The 24,072-nt window shown below is 36.5% G+C and overlaps 1 protein-coding gene across 4 annotated transcripts in view; it reads left to right on the forward strand.

Moving 5' to 3' along the window:
* Positions 1–24,072, forward strand: part of zgc:101569 — a 26,184-nt gene continuing 2,112 nt past the window's right edge. The window contains 5 exon segments of one of the 4 annotated variants that reach the window (NM_001005995.2): positions 1–196; positions 2,637–2,807; positions 7,523–7,620; positions 9,564–9,708; positions 23,907–24,056. In NM_001005995.2, the coding sequence (NP_001005995.2) occupies positions 67–196; positions 2,637–2,807; positions 7,523–7,620; positions 9,564–9,708; positions 23,907–24,056 (694 nt within the window). In that variant the 5' untranslated portion in view covers positions 1–66. 4 annotated transcript variants of the gene reach the window in all.

Genomic DNA, 24,072 nt, shown 5'->3' on the forward strand with positions numbered 1-24,072 from the left:
CGCAATATACCACTTTAAACTACGCAAAACACAGATGAGACACACGTTAACAGTTTCTCCTTAATTATGGCTCTAACTTTAGGGAGAATGTCAGTTAATAGTGCCTTTAGGAGGGCGATCCTGAGTTTAAACTACGTGAAAGGACAAAGATTTAACAGCAGCACTTCAAACAAGGAAAGAAAAACTACGAGCTCAGGTAAAGTAAAAACAAAGTTTCCCCCTTTGTCGGTAGAGGTCAGCAAAAACTTAAAGTTTGGACTTTGGAGGAACTCACTACAGGTCTGTATGAAAGTAACTTAGTGGGAGTAACCTGACCGGTAGGCGAGGCCAAAATGGAGAGGCGTTCTGACAACATGTCACCTGATTGGGTTTAGGTTGGGTTAGGCGGGGGTTCATTAAGGGAGATCATTTTCATTGCATGGTTTAGAAAAAAAAAAATCACCAGTTTGGAAACACCCACACATTCAGAAACGCCCGTGAACGTAGGAGGGGACTGTAATGTTCACAACTGACCAATCAAATAACTTTTACCTGAGACTCTTGTAAGCTGAGTTGGACTTCAGCAATAGTGCAATGGGTGAATAGCTTTCAATCTTCCTCTAAGTTCCAGTTAAAGACGACATATCGTTAATGTTACCCAGTGTTTAAGTAGCAAGAAAGGAAAGATTATTTAGAAATACCTAACGCTACGGTTGACCTTATTAACTTATTTAGGGCATACAGAAACGAAAGCAGAGTTGTGACGCAATGCACAGAACTAGTCGAGCCTCGTAACTTACTATTTATATTACACGAGAATCTGCACATAAAGCTAAAGAATATATATTTTACTTTTTTTAAACGCATGGCTTCAATCCCTAATTTTCTGATTGAAGTTGACGCTGCTCAAATCTTTGTTTAACAACAAAAAATGTGTCCGATTTATGGTACTATATGAAGAACTGTTGTGTATTGACTCTGCTTTGATTTAGCTTTCCTGTAATGCTCCTAATTTATTTATTTTGATACACTTTTATACAATTGTAATTTACTCACCCCTTTCTTTGTTAGTATTTTTTCTGTCTGCAGTTAATGTAGCTTGTATTTTCCCTCTTTTGTATCTCTCTTATATTGATCTCCTGATTGTGGTTTCATATTTTCATCATCAAAAAAAAAAAAAAAAAAAAAAAAAAAAATATATATATATATATATATATATATATATATATATATATATATATATATATATATATATATGTATGTATATGTATGTATGTATGTGTGTGTTACACAGAAAGTGATATTGAAACCATCAAGCATATTTTATACAATTGCATATACTCAGAGTTATTTTGGATTTATGTACACGACGTGTACATGTCTCATGTCAATATCCATGTAAACCATTTTTGCTGAAAACAAGTCAAATTTGGTGTAACTAAAGAAAATTATTATAATTAAATTATTAATATTACACAGTGTTTTGGAATTACATGCAGACGCAAATATGGGTTGTTTTAATAAACACCTAATTTTAATAAAAACCTCATTATTAATAATAATCTCAAATGAAAATGAGAGTAAAAAAAATATTAAAATTGTTGTAATGTTCAGACACTAAAGGTCTTAGGATATTCAGTGTATAGGAGATGAAAAATTATTACTAAAAAAAAAAAAACGTCAGCACTTTTAAGGTTTACAATGTAAATCCAACTAGAAACATTTGTTTGGTAAACAAAACTACAGTAGCGCTATAGTACATCTGCTACAATACATTGAAAATATAATGTTACAAATTGTGTTGTACGTTTTTAAACTTAGGTTGTGTTGTAATTTTTTGCTGTGAAATTACATTTTAATATTTATTTTAAATGACCTATAGTCTAATTTAAATTTAAATCAAAAAGCAATTTATTAAATCATTTTAGTAGCGCTATAATACATCCCCTAATATACATAGAAAATATATTGTTAAAAATGTTGTTGTACCTAAATAGACTAAAATGATTATTCAATAATATCACTTAAATTAACATAAAACGTTGAATAAATATGAATTTATACACATTTACAAATAAGTAAATAAATAGGCTGAATAGATGGCCTCAAAAATTCACCTGTATAAGGTGTCTGTCCATCTATCTTTCCATCTATCTTTCCATCTATCTTTCCATCTATCTTTCCATCTATCTATCTATCTATCTATCTATCTATCTATCTATCTATCTATCTATCTATCTATCTATCTATCTATCTATCTATCTATCTATCTATCTATCTATCTATCTATCTATCTATCTATCTATCTATCTTTCCATCCATCTATCTATCTATCTATCTATCTATCTATCTATCTATCTATCTATCTATCTATCTATCTATCTATCTATCTATCTATCTATCTATCTATCTATCTATCTATCTATCTATCTATCTATCTATCCATCCATCCATCCATCCATCCATCCATCCATCCATCCATCCATCCATCCATCCATCCATCCATCCATCCATCCATCCATCCATCCATCCATCCATCCATCCATCCATCCATCTATCTATCTATCATTTTTAAATTGCCCTCTATTGTATGTACAGCACATTTCAACAGATTAATTTAGCATGAATATAAATGTTCAGTCCTATGATTGTGACAGGTTCTAATGGCCCAGTAGTTTCTGAGAGAAGGGGTGCAGTGATGCTTATTGGGATAAACCGTCCTGAGGCACGTAATGCAGTGAATCGAGAGACTGCTCAGAGACTGACCGAGGAGCTGTCAGCCTTCGACCAGGACGACAGCCTTAATGTGGCAGTGCTGTATGGAGTGGGTAAGTTACACATGATTTACACATTAATAATCAGGTGGATAAAGCTGATGTAAAGTGATGATCAAATTCAAGTTTGATGGTTGTTGTCTGACTTGCTGTAAAAATTCATGAGTTCAAGAGTTCATTATGGATGCTAAAGTTAACTAACATTAGAAGTGAACGTGCAATACATTAATTAATTAATTCATTCATTCATTCATTTTCCTTTGGCTTACTCCCTTATTTATGAGGGGTCCCATAGTGGAATGAACCACCAACTATTCCAGCATATGTTTTACACAGCGGATATCCTTCCAGCCACAACCTAGCACTGTCGCCAAGTATTTTCAACGAAATGACGCTAAGGTCTGCCTGAAAAGTCACTAAAAGTCGCTAGATTACATCATATGTTAATTTGCATACTACTGACGTCATCACGTTCTACCGTTTTTGTTTGTTTAACAGCCTATGGTCAATAAAGGGGTATTTACATTTGCACTACACTTTACGTATGCATGTCAATTTAACAAAATTGATTACAGTTTAAAAACATATCATTATAGATGTGTTGTGAATTTGCAATCTCTCAGACGTAATAAACTCAGACAAGTACTGAAAGTCTCACTTAAAAATTCTGTGATTGTGAACAAGAAAAGAATAAATGGTCAAATTAAATTGTTAAAGTAAAGGAGAAGCAGATCAGTTTGACTACACAAGGGAAATACCTTCACACTGCCGGTGCTAAGTCCTTTGCCGTCGGTACGCAGAGAGGGGATCTGAGTCAGGCTGCAGGTGGGAGAGGCTGCTGTGCGAGGACTGGGCCGCCTGTCAGTGCTCTGAGGCGGAGGGGGGGCCGGCTGCATCACCCCCAGCTTGTTGAGAAGAGTAGGGACGGTACAGTATGGACAAATGGCAGTCTATAAAAATCTCCAGTAACACAAAGAAAAAGTCGCTAGATTTGTCGCTAGTCACTTTTTTGAAAATTTCTCACTAGGGGGGTCTGAAAAGTCATTAAATCTAGTGACAAAGTCGCCAAGTTGGCAGAGCAACAGGATCGGTAAAATGAGGTGCCGGATCCGGCACAAATTAAGCCCTGCCCACACCATTACCCCACCAGCCTGAACCATTGATACAAGGCAGGATGGATCCTTGGTTTCATGTTGTTGATGCCAAATTCTATCCGGATGTTGCAGCAGAAATTGAGACTCATCAGACCGGGCAACGTTTTTCTAATCTTACATTGTCATATTTTGGTGAACCTGTGCAAATTGTAGACTCAGTTTCCTGTTATTAGCTGACAGGAGTGACACCCTGTGTGGTCTTCTGCTGCTGTAGCCCATTCACCTCAAAGTTTGAAGTGTTGCATGGTTTCCTCTACATTCATTTTTCCATGGCGAGGCGCCACACCAAAATTCATCCCGCTACAGCTACATTACAGCTTCTCATTCAAAACATTTAGTCGTTGTTTTTTTTTTTTAATTGAGGGTTATAATCACACCAAAACACATTAAAAGGTACGTGAATTATAACAGCGCAAACTTTTCTGCAACCGTAGTAGTGCTGTGTGTTATTTGTTTAACCTGACAGGTGCGTGATGCGTGAGGCCAGCAAACACGACATAGCTTTTGTTAAGATAAACACAGTCCCCATAATTATACTTTATGTATTAATAAAGACTTTATCTTGCTGGAGTTTATTGCCGTTTCACTTTACTTCAGGACGCATTGTATATTGCCGCTCTGTAGGTCTATTGGAGACATTCATAAATATTCCTAGCAAATCTAATAAATGTTGGAGACATGCTTGTTACATAAACACATTAAATCGCACTTCAGCAGTGTTTATTTGAGAGCGCACAAGAAGATCTGCACTTAAGCAGCATATATTTGAAGGTGTGCAAGAAGTTTTGTGCACAAACAGAGGAAATCGGCGCGCAAGCAAAGAGATTCGCATGCTCGTATTACATAAATGTGATTTCGACTTGTAATACTGCGCTCACGACATTTCTCCATTTGTCATTGAAATAAGGTCAAAGGTAGTTGGTACATTTGTGTGAAAGACCTGCCTCCACAGCTGGAAAAAATCCTAGAGGAAACATTGTTTTGTGCTTTCAGAGATGCTTTTCTGTGTACCACGATTGTAACGAGTGCTTATTTGAGTTACTGTTGCCTTTCCATCAGTCTGAAGCAGTCTACCCATTCTCCTCTGACTTAAACAAGGCATTTGCACCCACAGAACTGCCACTCACTGGAGATTTGATCTTTTTCACACCATTCTCTATAAACTTTAGAGATGGTTGTGCGTGAAAATCCCAGTCGCTCAGCAGTTTCTAAAATACTCAGACCAGCTTGTCTGGCAATAACAACCATGCCACATTCAAAGTCACTTAAATCATCTTTCTTCCCCATTCTGATGCTCGGTTTGAACTGCAGCAGATCGTCTTGATCATAACTACATGCCTAAATTCATTGAGTTGCTCCCATGTGATTGGCTGATTATAAATTTGCACTAATGAGCAGTTGGACAGGTGTACCTAATAAAGTGGCCGGTGACTGTGTATTACCTATATTCACTGAGAAATGGATTAAAAACATTAATTTTCAAAATGGGGTGTACTCATTTATGTTGAACACTATATTTAATAAATGTTAAAAATTTACTGGGTTATGTGTAAAACTGTGAAGGTTTAAGGCTATAAATGTCTTTGCCTGAGTAGGCAGCACATGGCTGCAAGAGTCCTGTGTTGTGTCAAAGCCTCTGATGACAATTTTACTACATTGAAAACAGTTATGGCCGACCATCAAATTGCACACCCTCAATAGAAATAATTTGTTCAACATGGACCAACCGTCTCTGCTCAAATTTCCTAAATCACCTTTTACACCAGTCAAATGAGTGGTTTTACTCTTTCTCGCACTCTAAACCTGGACCCCAGCCAGAGAAGCCGAACACAGCAGATAGCGTTACATAGTCAACAACACGGAGAATGACAGTAATTGCTTAAATTTTGAAGAAACGAACAAGTGTCAGAGGTGATAACGGCCACACAAGAACTCCCTTATTTCAGAGGTTCAGGTCTGTTTTAACATCTACTGTATCTCAGACATTTAAATGGACATTAAAATGCAATTGAGAACATTACACAATCTCACTTACTGGTCTACATTTTACAAGTCCATTAGGAAGCCATTAAGTAAATTGTGTCCATGGCATGTTTGCCTTTGAGCTAAATTATAAATAATTGCTGTTTTACTGCTGCGTTCAAGCAGTGGTGTGTGCAAGTACACCGAAAGACCGTTTTTAACTGGCAATTTTTCACTGAAGAAGGTTTGAAATGACTTGGTATTTTGTTAGATTGCTTTATGAAAAAGAAAAGTGCACAATTGTTTTTATTGTAATGTAATTGTTTATATTGTAAGTTTATTGTCTTCCACATAAAATAAAAGGACACTTAAGTCTACGCTGTAAAAAATATTCGTAAATTGAAAGTTTTCTGTATTTTTTCATTATTTTTTTATTTACACTATCAGCCAAAAGTTTTATTTAAAAGAAAATTATTCTGTTCATCAAGGTTGCTTTTATTAAATGTTATACATTTTTTAAATATTTATAAAAAATTGAAATAACTGCTTTCTTATTGTATTGTAATAAAATTATTACTCCAGTCATTATTGCTTTTATTACTATGACCATAAATAATAGTAAATAATTAATACATGAATTATAAACTACTAAATTATTAACAGTTATTTTATAGTGGAATGACATTTCACAATTTTACAATTTGTACTGTATTTTAAACTGTAATTTGTACTGTATGATGAAATAAATGCAACTTTGTTGAGCAGGATAAATTTATTTTAAAACATTTAAAAATCACACTGACCCCAAACTTTTGCCCTGTAGTGTATGTTTTTATTTTTCATTTATTTATGCTTTTGGATGACATTATGGGATCTTGATCTTTCTTCCAACATCTTTTATCCTTGAAAAGTTAAAAAAAAAAAAAGTGACTTTTATTAACATTATTAATAGATTAATGTGACTACTGTCTGGGTTGGTATTGCATATTATTGTATAAAAAACGTTTAATAAACTGCCAGGACATTTTCTGTTATTTTACAGACTAATTTCTCTATATATTGTTTATTTACTTAAATTTACTGGCTGCAATTAATGAGTAGGAAATGGCTGAAAATGAAAGGAAGAAAATTCAAATGAGATTGCCCAAAAGGTTTGCTTAAAAAATATTTACAATATCAGCAAATGTATTTTGAAAAAATTCACTGGCAAAAATCTGCATTAATAAGCATAGGAGACTCCATAGGTCTTAAACTCAATTAATTGAGGACTGCAGCTCTGCACAGTTTTGCTTCAACCCTAATCAAACACAGCTGATCCTAATCAAGGTGTTCAAGACTACTAGGGACCATTAAGCAGGTGTGAGTTGGAGGTTGAAGATATGCAGAGCTGTTGCCCTCTAGGAATTTGAGTTTGAGACCCCTGCTGAAAACAAACGGTTATTTTTAGCTGTAGCCTTAGTTCATCACACAAAAGATTAATAACAGTAACCACTTGTTGCTGGTAGAATATGAATATATAACAACATTATTAGAATAATTGAGTAACATGGCGCTGAAGCTGCACACATACAAATATTTTTAACATTTAGCTATGATATCCTTTCTGACTTTCATGGTTTAATCCATGTTGTGTAATTGAGTTGTTTGTTTCAGGAGGCAATTTCTGCGCTGGATTTGATCTGAAGGAGTTGGCCCATGGTTCTGATTCTCTTGAACTTGAGCAAGATGTCAGCAGTGGTCCTGGTCCCATGGTAAGGTCCTTTTCAGATGCAGATTAACATGGTTATAATACAGGACACCTGTTTGGATAGAACTGTGTGTGGGTATAGTACTGTCATATTGGAGCAATATAAGCACAAGTCTCTTTTTTTTAATATACTGGCATTAAAATAGGATCCAAATCCCAGTGATTTTGAGGCCCACTACAACGTTACATAGAAATGCCCTCCCACCAAATTGATTTAAAGGCGTAAATTAACTTGTCTCCATAGTAACATGTAAAAACATGTCTACAGAACAGGATTTGCAAAGAAACTGGGATTAACCAACTCTATAAGCGAGGAGAACCAGCTACTACACATGACGCTCAAAATGAACATATTCTTCACTGTATATTAAATAATTGGATGTGTATTTTGAGCTTAAACTTTTTTTATATGTTAAAATAGGAGCTCTTTAAGTCATGTAATGCTTCCTCTTAATTCATCTATGATATTACAGCCAATATATGTATGTTTTGCTTCAAATATATATATATTTTTTTGTGATCATGGATTCTTCCTCTCTTCAGACCCCTGTTAGGCATTAAAACTAGCTTCTTTTTGCACATTTGCATTTGCCATGCCATTTATTAAACAACCCCAAATACAAAAGTATAAAGACAAGAGAGCTGTTTCTGGATTATCTTTGAGAAGCTGAGTAGGACATTAGGGAAGACTATTAGCTGAAACTGTCGTAATTGGTAATTAAAATTCGACATAATATGCCAAAGTCAATAACTACTGCCACTTTAAGAATCACAACTGAAGAAAAGTAAATTAACAGAAAATTGTATTCTTGGGTGAAATACTATTCCTTTAAGGCCACATAGTTACATCTCAAGAATGCCTGATCTACTCTGACCAGGAATAGAAGTCTGTTTATTGCCAAATAGTAGTTTCATGTAACATTAGTTCCTAATATTTGCTCATAACGTTAGCACCAAAATCACAAATATTTTTTTGGGTGGATAGGAACATCTCTCTGTGGTCTGACGACATTACACAGAGGAATCAGCGGCAGTTATTTATTCAAATAGCATTATCACACTGAAAATTTCTCTTCATACCCATATTACGCTCCTTTACTGCACAAGTTATTTTATTTTTGGTGGGGTCTGCTGAAATAAAGTTTCATATAATATGATTTAAACAATAATATATAAAAATATATATTCTAGTTTCCTTGTTTACTACTCTCTTGTTCTGAAATGCCTGGAGTTTTCAGCTCCTGAGCAGCTATAAACAGAAAATCATGAAAATCTATTGGGTATACAGGCTGATAAGTCCTTCTTATCTGCTTCCAACTACGTAGTGCATGTGATTGGTTGCTGGCACCTCAGCGGCCAATGAGCTTGCTCCTCAGCTTTTAAAAACTTTAGTATTGTTTATGTTAGCACTCTGCACTGCGTATTTGAACCCTCCTCCACCCCAGCTCCACCTGTAATACATTTTTTCAGAGATTTGTTATGACAGAAATAGCAATATGTTTGTATCTACTGATTTTACTAGTCTGAGCCTTGTCTAATAATGAGAAGGTTTCATTGACATCGCTTAACTAGCTTTCATTTCAGTGCGTGCAAAATCAATTATGTAATCATGTAAACATGTACTGTGAAATAAGAAAGACATAAGTCATTCAATTGGAGAGATTAAGATTTTGTCATGGAGTTCATGCTTTGCAAATTAGTTTACATGCAAATACACATTAAACAGCATAATCATTCAAATAAGCTGTATTCTTTAAAGTATTTTCACTGAAACCTGCTTTGTTGTGATTGAGCTTGTTCTTCATAATGTGTGAAATGATAAGCATGTTCCACTCAGGCCTCAAACACTAAATCTGCAACTACAAAAGGTTAAGCATTCTGTGAAGTAGTTGAAGTTGTTGGAAACTGCGGTTAAACAGCAATTAACTGCTTTGCTTCATTTGTTAGGGTCCGTCTCGTATGAGGCTCTCAAAGCCCTTGATTGCAGCAGTCAGTGGGTATGCTGTGGCTGGAGGCCTGGAGCTGGCACTGCTGGCTGACATGAGGGTGGCCGAGGAGAGTTCTATCATGGGAGTTTTCTGCCGCAGATTTGGTAGGTATTGTTGTTTATGTTATTTTATTTCAAATTATGCTTAAAGTTGAGTTGTGCAGTTCTCTGTTTAAATATCTGCATTGATAATCATTTATTTAATTGCTTATTAAAATTAAAAAGGGTTACATTTTAGTTTAAGTTCCAACTCCTGCTTATTACCTGCTTATTATTAAGATTACAAAAGAGTACTTTATATTAGTACTTCTAAAGTATAATCTTATTTTACATCCCTAATCTTACCCAAACCCAACTTCTACCCTACTAACTATTAATAAGCACCAAATTAGTAGTTTATTGAGCTAAATGTCTTAGTCAATGGTTGGTTATTAGCAGGAATTGTACTCTAAAATAAAGTGTGACTCACAAAAGGTAAACAAACCATAATAAAACAATTTTTTGGACCTATAGTGGCTCTATTCTGACATATAATGGTATTTCAGTTTTTCCCAAAGAGATTACAAATGAGAAAACAACATGCATCATGCATCAACATGCCATGAGTTAGCTGACATTCATTAAATGTTATAAAGATCAAGTCTTTTTTTATTTTAGCATTCCAAAAACAAAATAATAATAAATAAATCTAACAAACATTAGAAAGCCATGTGTTCTCACAAAATATGACACAAGTATTTACTCAATTTACTCATTCACATGAACCATGCAGTTTTGTCCAACACCAAACAAGACAAGAAAACACACAACTGAAAACAAACAACCATTTTCTACAGGAAATATGACGATATAGGAATACTGGACAAAACAAATAGCAGAAGCACACATGGAGTAAATGACCATGTACGTACTGCAATGAAAGTAAAGACATGCAGCATAAATGTCTCCTTCTTGACACTCCACCATAACCGAACTAAACAGACATGCCGGAATCTAAGTGCTTCATATATACACTATCTGACAAAAGTCGATCCCAGTTGTAAGAGCAAGAAATAATAACTTGATGTCTAGTTGATCATTTGGAAAAGTGGCAGAAGGTAGATTTTTCAGATGTATCACCTTGTTGAATTGCATTCCAATCATCATAAATACTGCAGAAGACCTATTGGAACCCTCATGGACACAAGATTGTCTTATAAATAAGTCAAGCTTGGTGAAGGAAAAATCATGGTTTGGGGTTACATTCAGTATGGCGTCTATAAAGTGGATGGAATTAAGACATTTGTGCTGCCCACTACTCACAAACCACAGGAGAGGTGGTAAATTCTTGAGCAGGATAGCACTCCCTCTCATACTTCAGCCTCCACATCAAAGATCCTAAAAGCAAAGAGGGTCAAGGTGCTCCAGGATTGGCCAGCCCAGTCACCAGATCTGAACATTATTGAGCATGTCTGGGGTAAGATGAAGGAGGAGGCGTTGAAGATAAATCCAAAGAATCTTGATGAACTCTGGGAGGCCTAAAAGAAGGCTTTCTTTGCCATTCCTTTGCCTTTTTGTGTAAACAAAGTTAGACCTTACTGTCCTAATTAAATAACAAAAAATGAAGGCATGATTATATTTTATTTAGCTAAATTAAGTTTTATCAACTAGAAGTCAAGTTATTATTTGTTGTTCCTAAAACTTGGATAGGCAACAAGACTTTTGTCAGGTAGTGTACAGCATATTATGAAAGGTTGAAAGTGTAAGGTTGATCACTTGAAGACGTATGGTCTTGTAAGACAACAGGAGTGTCAGGGATGTCACCAAACTAAAACTGAAAATTGCAAATTGATAAACGCAATCTATATATATATATATATATATATATATATATATATATATATATATATATATATATATATATATATATATATATATATTTCCATCTGATAGCATTACTGAACTAATGTGAGTGCTGTAATTTTGTCCAATGATTGTCATTCTTAATCCAGACATTGTTAGTGAGTTAAATCCTGGACTGCTAAAATATTGTGGATAGGCTTTGCAGTACAAATTTGATGAAGTTCCATTCTGCATGTACCAGTTTCTTAATGCTACATATATGACCACAGTGTGTATAAATATGCCAGCAGTGCTATAATTTACTGCCAGGAACTGATTTTTCCAGCTGCTCATTTAAAACATAGAGCCATCATCATGACCCTCTCTCTTTCATTAAACCAAGCATCCGGGCATTGCCCGCATGTGCCTGTGAACGCGTTCCTCAGACAGTCTGCCTCTGCTGCATTCACGCCACCCAGGAAGCCAGAATGCACGTCGTCTAGAAGTCTTACCCTAAAGTAATGTCTAGTGATTTTTCTGTGGGTTTTTTAGTTATGCAATTTATTTCATGTTTTTCTAAAACAGTTATCGGTGTTAGTGCTGTTCTTATTTAAAGATTTGATAAAACAAAACTTGTAGGAATTTTCGTCTGGTACAAATAGCAGCACTATGTGAGATAGACAGGAGAGTACTTCTTCAAATGGAACAGCAGTGTACTTTATAACATCACTTACCTCACCATGAATTCCTCATTTTCCCGGTATATTAACAGTAACAATAATAATATCTGACCAGGCTCAGAGTCCATGTAACCTGAGGCACATCGCTAAATAATCTTTATAAATAAACTGCTGATTCGAGTTTAAAACAGCTACATTCCAGCCTGAAAGAACTTTTAATACTTTATTTTGTAACACAACAGAGGAGTATTTTTAAAATCGTACAAGTTTTCTCCTCCACTGTTAGTTTTCGCTGGTTACGCTGCAATGCATTCTGGGATACCTGCGCTTTTTAAGTTTGCACAAGTCACCTCTCGATGCATCCTTGGCAAAAGAAGCAGAGCAAGTACACATTTGAGAATTTTATCTGTACTTGGCAAGATGTGAACTTTGAATTGAAACAGTACTTTAGTGACGGTTGATGACGTGTTACGAGAACACAAGAATGCAAGTACAGGCAAGAATGATATTGAGAAACAGCCCTAAGCTGCGTCCGAAACCACATACTTCCATACTATATTGTACGCTAAATATGGTATGTGAGCCGAGTAGTATGTCCGAATTCATAGAATTCGAAAATCAGTTTGCGAGTACCCGGATGACCTACTACTTTCGGCAAGATCCTGAAGTGCGCATGTCATGCACGCTGCGCTATCTCATGATGCCCCCCAAGAGAATTTATGAAAGGGAGTGAAGCCACAGACGCAGGCAGGTCACGTGACCATGACAAAATGGCAGCTGTAGTATATCCAAATTCCATTCATACTGCTCACATTAGAACTGAACGTTCTTTTCTAACGGTCGAGTTGTATGTTTAAATTCAAAAGCAGTACCTACTGAGTAGTAGCAAAGTCCCTTTAAGACAAGTCATTTTACTCAGTGGCCATCTTTGAAACCCCTCTCGGGCAGTATGCTCGGGCATTTTGTTTAAAATAGGAAACATCAAATTCTCAAAAACTGCTTGCCAAGCTTATACATGAACTTCATGTTAGGAATCACCAATAAAATGAAACAAAACTGTGTCTTAGTTTAACTTCTAAATGTCCGAATTACACAAAATATGCAGAAACTCATGTCTGGTCTGAGCCCTTCTCCCAGAGTATCGTCAGTCTATAGCGATCGCTGATTGGTTCCTGTACTCGAAGGCGGGCTTTATTCACCATTTTAACCGTTACACTAGTCTCCATTCAAAACAATACGAGTGACATGTCTTGTGTATTCTAGTCTTTGGTAGTAGGCAGTTTCGGACGCAGCCTTAGTCTCTCTTCCATCTTTAAAAGTCTCACAAACACTGATGTCACCTTAATTGAAACCCCTTCCTGCTTTTACTTCATTGGAAAATAAAAAAGACCTGACTGACGGAACACTTTTTTCGCGTAGAGTTGACTTTTTTCAGCTGTGAGCGTACAGTGCTCAACGACAAAAATGCGAGGCGCAGCAGGCGGTTAAAATGTGAGGCATGCAGGGCGCATAAGCAGCGCACAAAATGATTGCGGCCGTTAGTAAACCATTTAAAAGATGCGCCTCTCAATGCTAAAAGCATGTTTGGTGTGATCAGCCCCTTAATATACACTGTCCTCAGAACAGCAAGTTTCCAATTTTGGTCTGAAAAGGGTGTGTTTGAAACAGCCTCTTGCATGTCTTTAATAACAATAGTAGGTTTTGTGCTTGCATAAGCTGTTAGTAAATCTGTCCTATAATAACCATTGTCACATTACATACATGTATCTATTTGATGTGCATAACATATGACTATTCACTCAGCTTAATGAAATGTTTTGTCAACTAATTTTATTTGATGTTTTTGCCACACATTGGTTCCTGTGGCCATTCCGCTGTGATTGAGTTTAAATGAGAACTATCATTTGGAGACTATTTCTCCCAGAACAAGACTAAGCACTCTGACACTACCCACTTATTTCCTCTGAATGTTCCTCACTCACTCCTGTACTTACCCCACAGTGCACAGCAGGCCCTTAAACACCATTCATCTCACATAATAGATGTCTTGGCCACCGTCAGTGGAAAGGGTTTATTTTAACATCCTGCTTGTCGGTTTTATTTTACCTAATCTTGTTTTGGCAAGTTTTAGAGCTTTATTTTAGGGTTGTATTTGGACGACTGAGATGGGAACAGCCTAGGGGAATCCCTCGCGGTGGCAGACAAAAAGAAAGGAATAGGAAAGAGGCATGGATGAGGGAGACAACACTGGAAAAGGAAAATATGCTATCAGAAGTCACTGAAATCTCTCTGATGTGGCCAAATACTTCCTGTTGTGTCTTCAGATAGTACATTGAAAACCCAAACTGATGGCTCTGGAAAGCATGAGAGCATGCCATTTAAGGCATTCAGATATACTCTTAGTTACCAATGTACACTTATATTTACACTGTACTCAAGTCAAACAATCTTTTCCTTAAGATTTTCTAAGTTATCTTTAAACTTTTTGTTTATTAAGTCTAAGCTTAGATCACTTTCTTGTAAAATTTCATGTAAATGTAGTCATGTCCTTGCAGGATACTAGCTGTGTCCCAAGTGGCAAACTATACACTGTTAGGGGTCACCAATCTTGTTCCTGGACGTCCGGTGCCCTTCAAGGTTTAGCTCAAACTTGCTTCAACACACCTGCCTGGGTGTTTCAAGTATACCTAGTAAGAGCTTGATTAGCTTGTTCTGGTGTGTTTGATTATGGTTAGGGCTTAAATCTGCAGGACACCAGAACTCCAGGAACAAGTTTGGTGATCCCTGCACTATGTACTTTGTACTATGTACTTATCCACTATGCACTTATGCACTTACACACTCAACAGTGAAGTATATGTATGTTGTGCCGTCCCAAATGGAACACTACTTTTTTTTTTTTCAAACCATTTCCCTGATTACTTTTGACAGTTGCCGAATTAGTGGAATAAATGACCAAACTACCAAATAATACCTGCCATGAGTAACCACAATCACATTTAGGAGGCGCTATAATCACTCTTGTAGGAGAAGCATCATCACAGGTTTTTACCTGGTGCCATGAACTGGACACTTAAACGTATTTGTCAGGGTTCTGCCACTCTGGTCATGTAAATTCTTGTTTTGGTGGCAGAGTCCGGACACTAGCCATGTCTAGTCTTGTCCTGTTGTGCTCGGCTCGAGTTTTCTTGGGTCGAGCACTTGTTTCTGTCATTGTGTCTGTCTCTGTTTGCGCGTGCCGTCATGGGTGTGCGCAGAGCGTGCGCGCTCCCGCTTAATGCGGCCGTGTGGGATCTGCGTGCCTCAGACGCACGCTCTTGTACTCGTGTTTGTGTTTTGTTCTATTTCATTCTCAGCGTCTTCGTCTAGTTGGTAGACTAGCTGAGATGAAGCATGTGCGTTGCATTTGTGTGAGCGCACGGTAAGGTGTTCTATCGTGTGCTCGTGTCTTGCGTCTGTTGTCAAAGCACGCTGCTCTGTGTTTACATTGTGGTCACGTGCTTTTGTTGTGTGCTTCAGTGTTGTGCTTGTGTTGTCATGAACCATTATTTCCCTGCACTTTAGTCCTCGCCCCTTTTCCTCTCACCGATCGTGACAGTATTACTCCTAAAGAGATTGTGATTTTGTTTGATGCCTAATATGCTTGTAATTGTTTAAATTAAACTGAAATGAATGATGTTAAATTGATGTTTACCCCATATTTGCACTTTGAAATTGCTGCAACAGCTGGAGGTTTGTAGTTCATAGCATGTTTTTTGTTTCCATCGCAGCCTCGCTTTCATTTTTTAAAATGGCGGCCATGTGAAATAAGCATATGGAACGTGTAACAGACACAAAAATAAATAAATAAACTTTTCTCTCTTGACATGAAATATAATAGTTAACATTTGGATCAAAATTGTCCCTAGACAAGAATAAGTGTTGTTCAATAGTTTTAGGACAACTTTGATGAAAGGTTTTGATCCACTTTAATATACAGCAATTAGAAACTGAAGCTACCTGACAACTGTTGCAGCTACTGTTGCTATTGGAATACATTAAAAGATCATGACCTGACCTTCAACCTTCATAAGGGGGTGTCTGGACGGGATCTTTATGGTTCTGCAAGATGGAACGCCCACTTTTCAATATCCTTCCTTTTTTTCTTATTGAATATTTAGTTTCACTTGGACAGTTTGTTCTCAGCCCAGATGAAATGTAGATCAATGATCGAGGACCAGCAAATCTGTGAAATCCGAGTTTATCATTTTAAAGAGGCCCAAACTGCACATATTGTATCGTATCCAGCATCCCAGGTGGTCAAAGCCGTTTGTTCTGAATGCAGTTTCCATTTGTCCACCTCAGCCACCAGAGCAGCTGCCAACAACTGAAATAACTCGACCTTTCTCAGATTTTACAGACATTCTCTGTCAACCTTTAGATCCTTCTTTGACTTATAATGCTTGGTTGCAGACTACATCAAGTACATTGATGAATTTGACTGCTCTTGTGAATGAAAAAAAGAATGCTTATTTTCTGAGCTTCCTCAATTCAATTAACTGAACTCACATGCCACTTTTAGGAAATATGAATAGTAAGAAAGAGTATCGTTGTCATGTTTGTTTAAAGATATACAGTTGAAGTCAGAATTATTAGCCCTTCTATATTATAGGTACCCCTGTATATTTCTGTTTAACAGAAAGAATATTTTTTCAACACATTTATAATAATTTGTAATAATAAAAAAAAATCTGGTGACTCGATTATTTTATCTTTGCCATGATTACAGTACATAATGGGCCCTTTCATACACCCAGTGCAATAAGGCGCAAGGCATGTATGGTGCAATTTGTAGCTATTTTCAGACCAGTGCAACAGTAATTTTCATGTTTTGCACCACGTTATTTAAATAGCAAATCCATTGGTGCCACTTTGTGGACCCATGGGTGTGCTGGTCTTTAAAGGAGGTGTGTTAAGGCACATTGTTGGTGCGTTGCTACTTTAAGAAACTGAATTAGACTGCGCCATTGACCAACTAAAACTTGGTCTAAAGTCCAGCGCAGAGTGCGTTAGTTATGCGCCTATGCAGGTCCAAAACGCTTACACATTGCTTAATACACACAGGATGTACACCAATACACAGATATCTAGTTAACTAGGTTTAAAATGTCACAAAATTATTATTTTCTACATAAATTTTTAAACCTCTACCTCTAGTTTTCAGTTTATTCAGGCCTTTTCAGTGTATTCATGACAATTTGCAATTTAATAATGTTATTATTATTAGCAGTGTTATTTATCATATGCATATTTATATTTGTTTAAATAAAAACAAGCTTAGATTTGTCCACCTGTCGGGTTCTAGAGATTTTTACATCACCATATGGAGCATAAGAACAGGATTTGTGTTTGGATATAACTCAGTTTTTGACCACACTTTGTTTTTATTGTTTATTCATTTGTTTGCTGGAAATTAGAACTGAATTTAGAAATAGTTTGAAACAAATCTTTGTGCTTAACAAACTAAATTAAATACTGTATGTAGGCTAATATATGTCTTTAGTGGAGAGCGTACAACACTGTTTCCTTATCCACAAAAGTAAAGGAGTAAAGTAAAGAGTTAAAGTAAAGTGAAAGTAAAGTGTGGAGGAGGCTCATTCTTTATCCTTGCGCTGCAGATGATCTGTTTCTTGCTAGTGAAGCGTTCCACTTACAAAGTCCATCATGTAAACAGTGAATGCGCCATGGTGCAACCCTTAAAGGTGGTTTAATGCACCCCATAACTCATTAAGAGAATAAGCACACCCCTGTTAGACCATGCGCCAGGGCGCACACTCTATTTTCCGTCCTTAAAATAGCCAAAGTGGATTCAGACGTCCCCTTAATGCTGTTGTGCTATGCATGTCAGACTTTGCACCTAGATCGTTAAAATAGAGCTCTATATATTTACTAGTTCTTGTCAAGATACTAGTATTCAGCTCAAAGTGCAATTTAAAGGCTTAACTAGGTTAATTAGGCAAGTTAGGGTAATTAGACAAAACATTGTATAACAATGCTTTGTTCTGTAGACAATCTAAAAATATATATTGTTTAAGGGGGCTAATTTTATTGACCTTAAAATGTTAAAATTTTGTCTAGCCAAAATAAAAATGTTACATGTGGCACATGTGAGGTTTTACATGAATATTGGAAAGTATTAAGTTATTCAAACAAGAAGTATTAGCCTGGAGTGATGTTTAAACTCCTAGAATTTGTGCTTATTGCTTTGTATTTAATAGGCCTGTTCGTTTTTATGTTTACATTACCCTCTCATTTCCCCTTATTTCTCTCATGCATTTGTTATATATTTAATTCATAATTCGCTCATTGTTTAAAAATTAACTATAGTTTGTAGAGATTGTATTCGGTTTTATTTGTAAATCTTTTGTTGTTATAAATAAATAAATGATAATTGCGCCAAGTGATCTGTCATCATGACTGCAGCAACTTTGAACCCTGAAGTGTCTAGCTGTCCGGCTTGACAGGTCCGTTTTCAACTCCACCCCCGTCTGCGATCGGCTGATCTCGTTAATCACCGGCAGCAGCCGAGCTTCATGTCGAACGCACCTTTATACTTCTGCATTAAACACATGGGTATGGTCTGGTGCAGCCTTGCCAAGGTCGCATACCTGTAATGTAACTACATGTCACATGTTTGCACTGCATTGATGATGATTGGAAGCTGTGCCTTGAGACGGTTTTCCAATACATTAAAATTATTATTTACATTAAAATATTTGTTTACGGAAGATGCAAGAGTTATTTTATTTAGAAGAGATACTGCTTATTTTCTACTTTTAACATGAAAAACAATGAAAATAACTGATTTTGTTTTCAAGGTATTTATTTTCACTTTTTTATAGGAAAAATAATATATATAATTTTATACTAATATTAATGAATAAAATTAATAATACTTTTGACTTAACTGTATATCTGAAGTCAAGTGTCCTCGTTAAGCTGGTGTTTTGTGTATTTGTGTACGTATAAAAGTTTTGCCAATATTATACGGGCATTACCCTAACACTATTGTGTGTGCAAGCTTGTATTGTAGACTTTGATGTTCTGTGGATACCAGTATCGCCAGCATGAACTCACACAGGAAGACATAAAAGTTCAACCACAGGCTCATGCTTACACAGACAGATCCATTCATTCAGTCAAACACCTGAGGTGAACTGAAATCACACAGGTGCTAATGCTGGACCACTGACATGGCGACTCCATCTGTGGTTTCTGTGAAACCATTGTACCACTTCAATGTCTCCTGTGTGCGAGCAAGAGGGGTTTGTTCAACAGTAAAGGTTTGGCCATGAAGGTATTGGATTTGCATGAGAGATGCATGGATTATGCATCAGAGGGAAGAGTTAAAGTAAATTAAATAATAAATTCATTTTTTTCTTGGGATATCGGATAAGAGTTTGTGACATATTGACTAATTAATGTGCCTGCATAGTGCCTATAAACTACATTTAGATCAATTCTGTTTGTGTATTATCAGATTAAAGAGGGTTAGTTCACCTAATAATATAGGGCTGTGCAATTAATCGAAAATCCGATTTCGATTTTGATTATGGCTTCTAACGATTATGAAAAACCATTAATCGAGACAAACGATTATTGCATCATATACCAAAAGCGCGAAAGACCGCATGCTTATGTGTGTGTGCAACACACGCACAAACTTAAGCACACGGTCAGCATTCGGTCTCATTCGCACACTGAGGCGAGCAGAGGAGCGCAGAAATCTAAAGTAATCCTAACGTGAGCGCTTTTATGGTCAAATAGGTGTCAAAACGCGGTGATTATTCATATTAACCCTCATTTGCGTAATAAAAAAACGAGTTGAGAATCAAAAGACACGTAAAAGAGAAACCATTAAAGTGACAGTGCGAAATGCTGGCGCCTGTTTTATCATTAATCAAACGACGAGAAAATTCCTCTCTGCTCTTAACTGAAGGATTTTTGTAGCTAAAGTGTTTTTCTTAGGGTGAAGATGCTTAAATCACAGTTTGTTTCATATTTTTATTCTATTGCATTTATTTCTCTTTCCTTTGCAGGGTGGAAAATAACTGTATATATATATATATATATATATATATATATATAAAGTTGTAGTCAGAATTAGTAGCCCTCCTGAATATTAGCAACCCTTTTCCTCCAATTTCTGTTTTTTTTGGAAAGAAGTTTTTTTTTTTTATGTATTTCTGAACATAATAGTTTGATGTTTTTTTTTAAATACAAGCATTCAAATTAAAGTACAATTCAAAGTCTTAATTAGAGTAATTAGGCAAGTCATTTTTATAACAGTAGATTCTTCTGCAGACAATCAAAAATATATTGCTTAAGAGGGCTAATAGTATTGACCTTAAAATTGTTTTCAAAATATTTAAACCTGCTTTTATTCTAGCTAAAATAAAACAAATAAGACTTTCTCTAGAAGAAAAAAATATATAAGAGGAAATACTGTTAAAATTCCTTGCTCTGTTTGATATAATTTTGGAAATAGCTATTTAAAAAAACTAAATTCTCAGGAGCGCTAATAATTTTGACTTAAACTGATAATCATTTTGAATAATCGTGATTACAATTATGACCAAAATAATCGTGATTACGATTTTTTCCAAAATCAAGCAGCGCTACTAAAAATGTATATTTTGTTTTTAATTACTCACCTTTATTCTGTTTTAATCCCCTGTGACATTCGTTCATCAAAACACAAATTAGAATATTTTAGAGGAATTCCGAGAGCTCCCTCTTCCTACCTAGACGGTAGTGATGAGAAGTTCAAAGTCTAAAAAATGGAACTAAAACCTTGTCAGAGTCATTTTGCCCTTAGCAAACACAAAGCCATATTTACACTTTTTTTATTGGTGCACAAAACCGTTCATGGAGCTTCGCTTGATTATACAGGGTGGGCCATTTATATGGATGCACCTTAATAAAATCTGAATGGTTGGTGATATTAACGTCCTGTTTGTGGCACAATAGTATATGTGAGGGGGCAGACCTTTCAAGATGGGCGGTGACCTTTTTGAAGTCGGCCATCTAGGGTCCAACTTTAGTTTTTTTCGATAGGACATTTAAATTTACATTTAGTCATTTAGCCGATGCTTTTATCCAAAGCGACTTACAAATGAGGACAAGGAAGCAATTTACACAACTATAAGAGCAACAATGAATAAGTGCTGTAGGCAAGTTTCAGGTGTGTAAAGTCTAAGGAAAGCATTAGTAATATATATATATATATATATATATATATATATATATATATATATATATATATATATATATATATATATATATATATATATATATATATATATATGATCTTTTTTTGTAGTTAGTGGAGGAGACAGAGAGGGAGTTGCATATTAGTAAGGAAAGTGGAGACTAATTAGTTGAGTTTTTAGTCACTTTTTGAAGACAGTGAGTGACTCTGCCGTTCTGATGCAGTTAGGGAGTTAATTCCACGAGACTGGGATGATTGAGCGCGAGCGTTTGGGAAAGCATTTTCTTTCCCTTTGGGATGGAACCACGAGGCGACGTTCATTCACAGAAGGCAAGTTTCTGGAGGGCCTATAAATCTGCAGAAGTGAGAGCAGATAAGAAAGGGCGCAGTCAGAAATCGCTTTGTAAGCAAACATCAGTGCTTTGAATTTGATCCGAGCAGCAACTGGCAGCCAGTGCAAACGAATGAGTAGCGGAGTGACATGTGCTCTTTTAGGTTCATTAAAGACCACTCGTGCTGCTGCGTTCTGAAGCATCTGAAGAGGTTTGATAGCGTTAGCTGGGAGCCTGGCTAGTAGAGAGTTGCAATAGTCCAGCCTGGAAAGAACAAGAGCTTGAACAAGGAGTTGAGCTGCATGTTCAGATAGAAAGGGTCGGATCTTTCTGATGTTGTAGAGTGCGAATCTGCACGATCGAGCAGTTCTAGAGATGTGGTCAGAGAAGTTTAGTTGGTCATCAATCGTTACTCCAAGGCTTATCACCACCAATAGGAAGAGGGTCATTTGACGCATCAAACTTATTGGGAATTACACAAGAAAAACAATAACAACAACTTTATTCTTTCATGAGTTATTTACAAGTTTCTGACCACTTATAAAATGTGTTCAATGTTCTGCCCATTGTGTTGGATTGTCAATGCAACCCTCTTCTCTCACTCGTCACACTCTGATAGCGACACCGCAGGAGAAATGCCAGCACAGGCTTCCAGTATCCGTAGTTTCAGGTGCTGCACATCTACATGCCTAAATGCATTGAGTTGCTGCCATGTGATTGGCTAATTAGAAAACTGCATTATCTAACAGTTTGACAGGTGTACCTAATAAAGTGTATTTAACAATACCTTTGGCCTAGCCCCTTTATTCATCAGGGGTCACCAAAGCGGAATGAATCGCCAACATATCCAGCATATATTTTACACAGCGAATGCCCTTCCAGCTGCAACCTAGTACTGGGAATTATTTGTTTATATATGTTAATATAACAATGAATGTACTTTCATCCATCTTTTAGCTTATTCAGTTTATGGATTCTCTTCTTCTGCTTTTCCGGCATTATATACTCATCTTCTGCAACATATCACCTCATTGTGTCAGCTGCATCTTTGCAGATGTTTAATATAGATGGAGTTCTGACTATCTAAATGACAGCCTTGAGTAATGGGGTTAAGAAGCGGAGGAAATGTTGAAGGATGTGCTCACTGACAGAAACTCCTTTCCTCCTCGGTTCAGGCTGCCAGATGTGTAGCATATTGGACTGGAGGACAGACACGTGATTGGTAGCAGATGTATCCACTCATTATCTCTCACCCTTTCAGTCCACTCACAGCTGCATTCTTTTCCATTACTAGCGACAACAGGACTTATACTTTCTAGAATGTGATATTATTGGTATTATTTTGAATGGGCAGAGATGGAGAGTTCTTAGCATTGATGGATTGGATCATTCACATTTTAATGCACTCTTTGTATCCATCTGCTAATTTCATCAGTGCATGTAGTCATTGACTGGACTAAATAGATTGAGTGTCATCCGTATAGCTGTTTCTCATCATTTGGCTCAGTGGGAACAAGTAAAGGTTGAACAGCAGAGGTCCCTGAAGTGAGCCTTGTGGGACTCCACATGTCATACGTGTCCACCTTGACCTATGGTCAACTTTACTAACAACCATATTTGCCTTACCTTATTTAAGGTGGGGGAAATAAGCATTGAACATGTCCTTTTTTTCTGTAAATAGTAAATAAGAAGCTGTTTACATGAAATTGAACCAGATTTTGCTCAAGTGTTATTATTTTCAGACTTCAACAGTGTCAAAATCTTGATGGTTCTGTGGGTCTCGTCTATCAATTCTGACCTTTATTTCGTATTTTCTATTGGATTCAAGTCAGATGGTTGGCTGGGCCATTATACACCTTGATTTTCTTTCTCTGAAAGCATTTGAGAGTTTCCTTAGCTGTGTGACTTGCTGAAATGTCCGCCCTGGTTTCATCTTCATCATCCTGCTAATGTTGAACAAAAGCAACTAATATTCATTAAAATGAGGAAGGGCAGAGGGTTGCTGAAGAACTACTGAATGATTTCAGCTGCTGTCTGGGCTTTCACTGCCTTTCAACACCTACCTTTCTTCATGTGTTCAATACTTTTTTTCCCTGTGTCATTTTATTTTATTACACATAACTTAATTTTTAAATTACATAGTCTTGTGTTCATTGTTTTGGATTCATTGTTCCATCAGTTAATCCTCAGAACATAAGCCTCTTTCTGTTTCTCACGCAGGTGTGCCATTGATTGATGGAGGTACAGTGAGACTCCCGCAGCTGATTGGTCTCTCTCGAGCACTAGATCTCATCCTCACAGGCCGACCAGTGAAGGCACATGAGGCTTTAGCATTTGGACTGGCAAACAGAGTAGTCCCTGATGGCCAAGGTACACATACAGTATT

Source organism: Danio rerio, chromosome 24, assembly GCF_049306965.1.
Source record: "Danio rerio strain Tuebingen ecotype United States chromosome 24, GRCz12tu, whole genome shotgun sequence".
Classification (NCBI taxonomy): domain Eukaryota; kingdom Metazoa; phylum Chordata; class Actinopteri; order Cypriniformes; family Danionidae; genus Danio; species Danio rerio.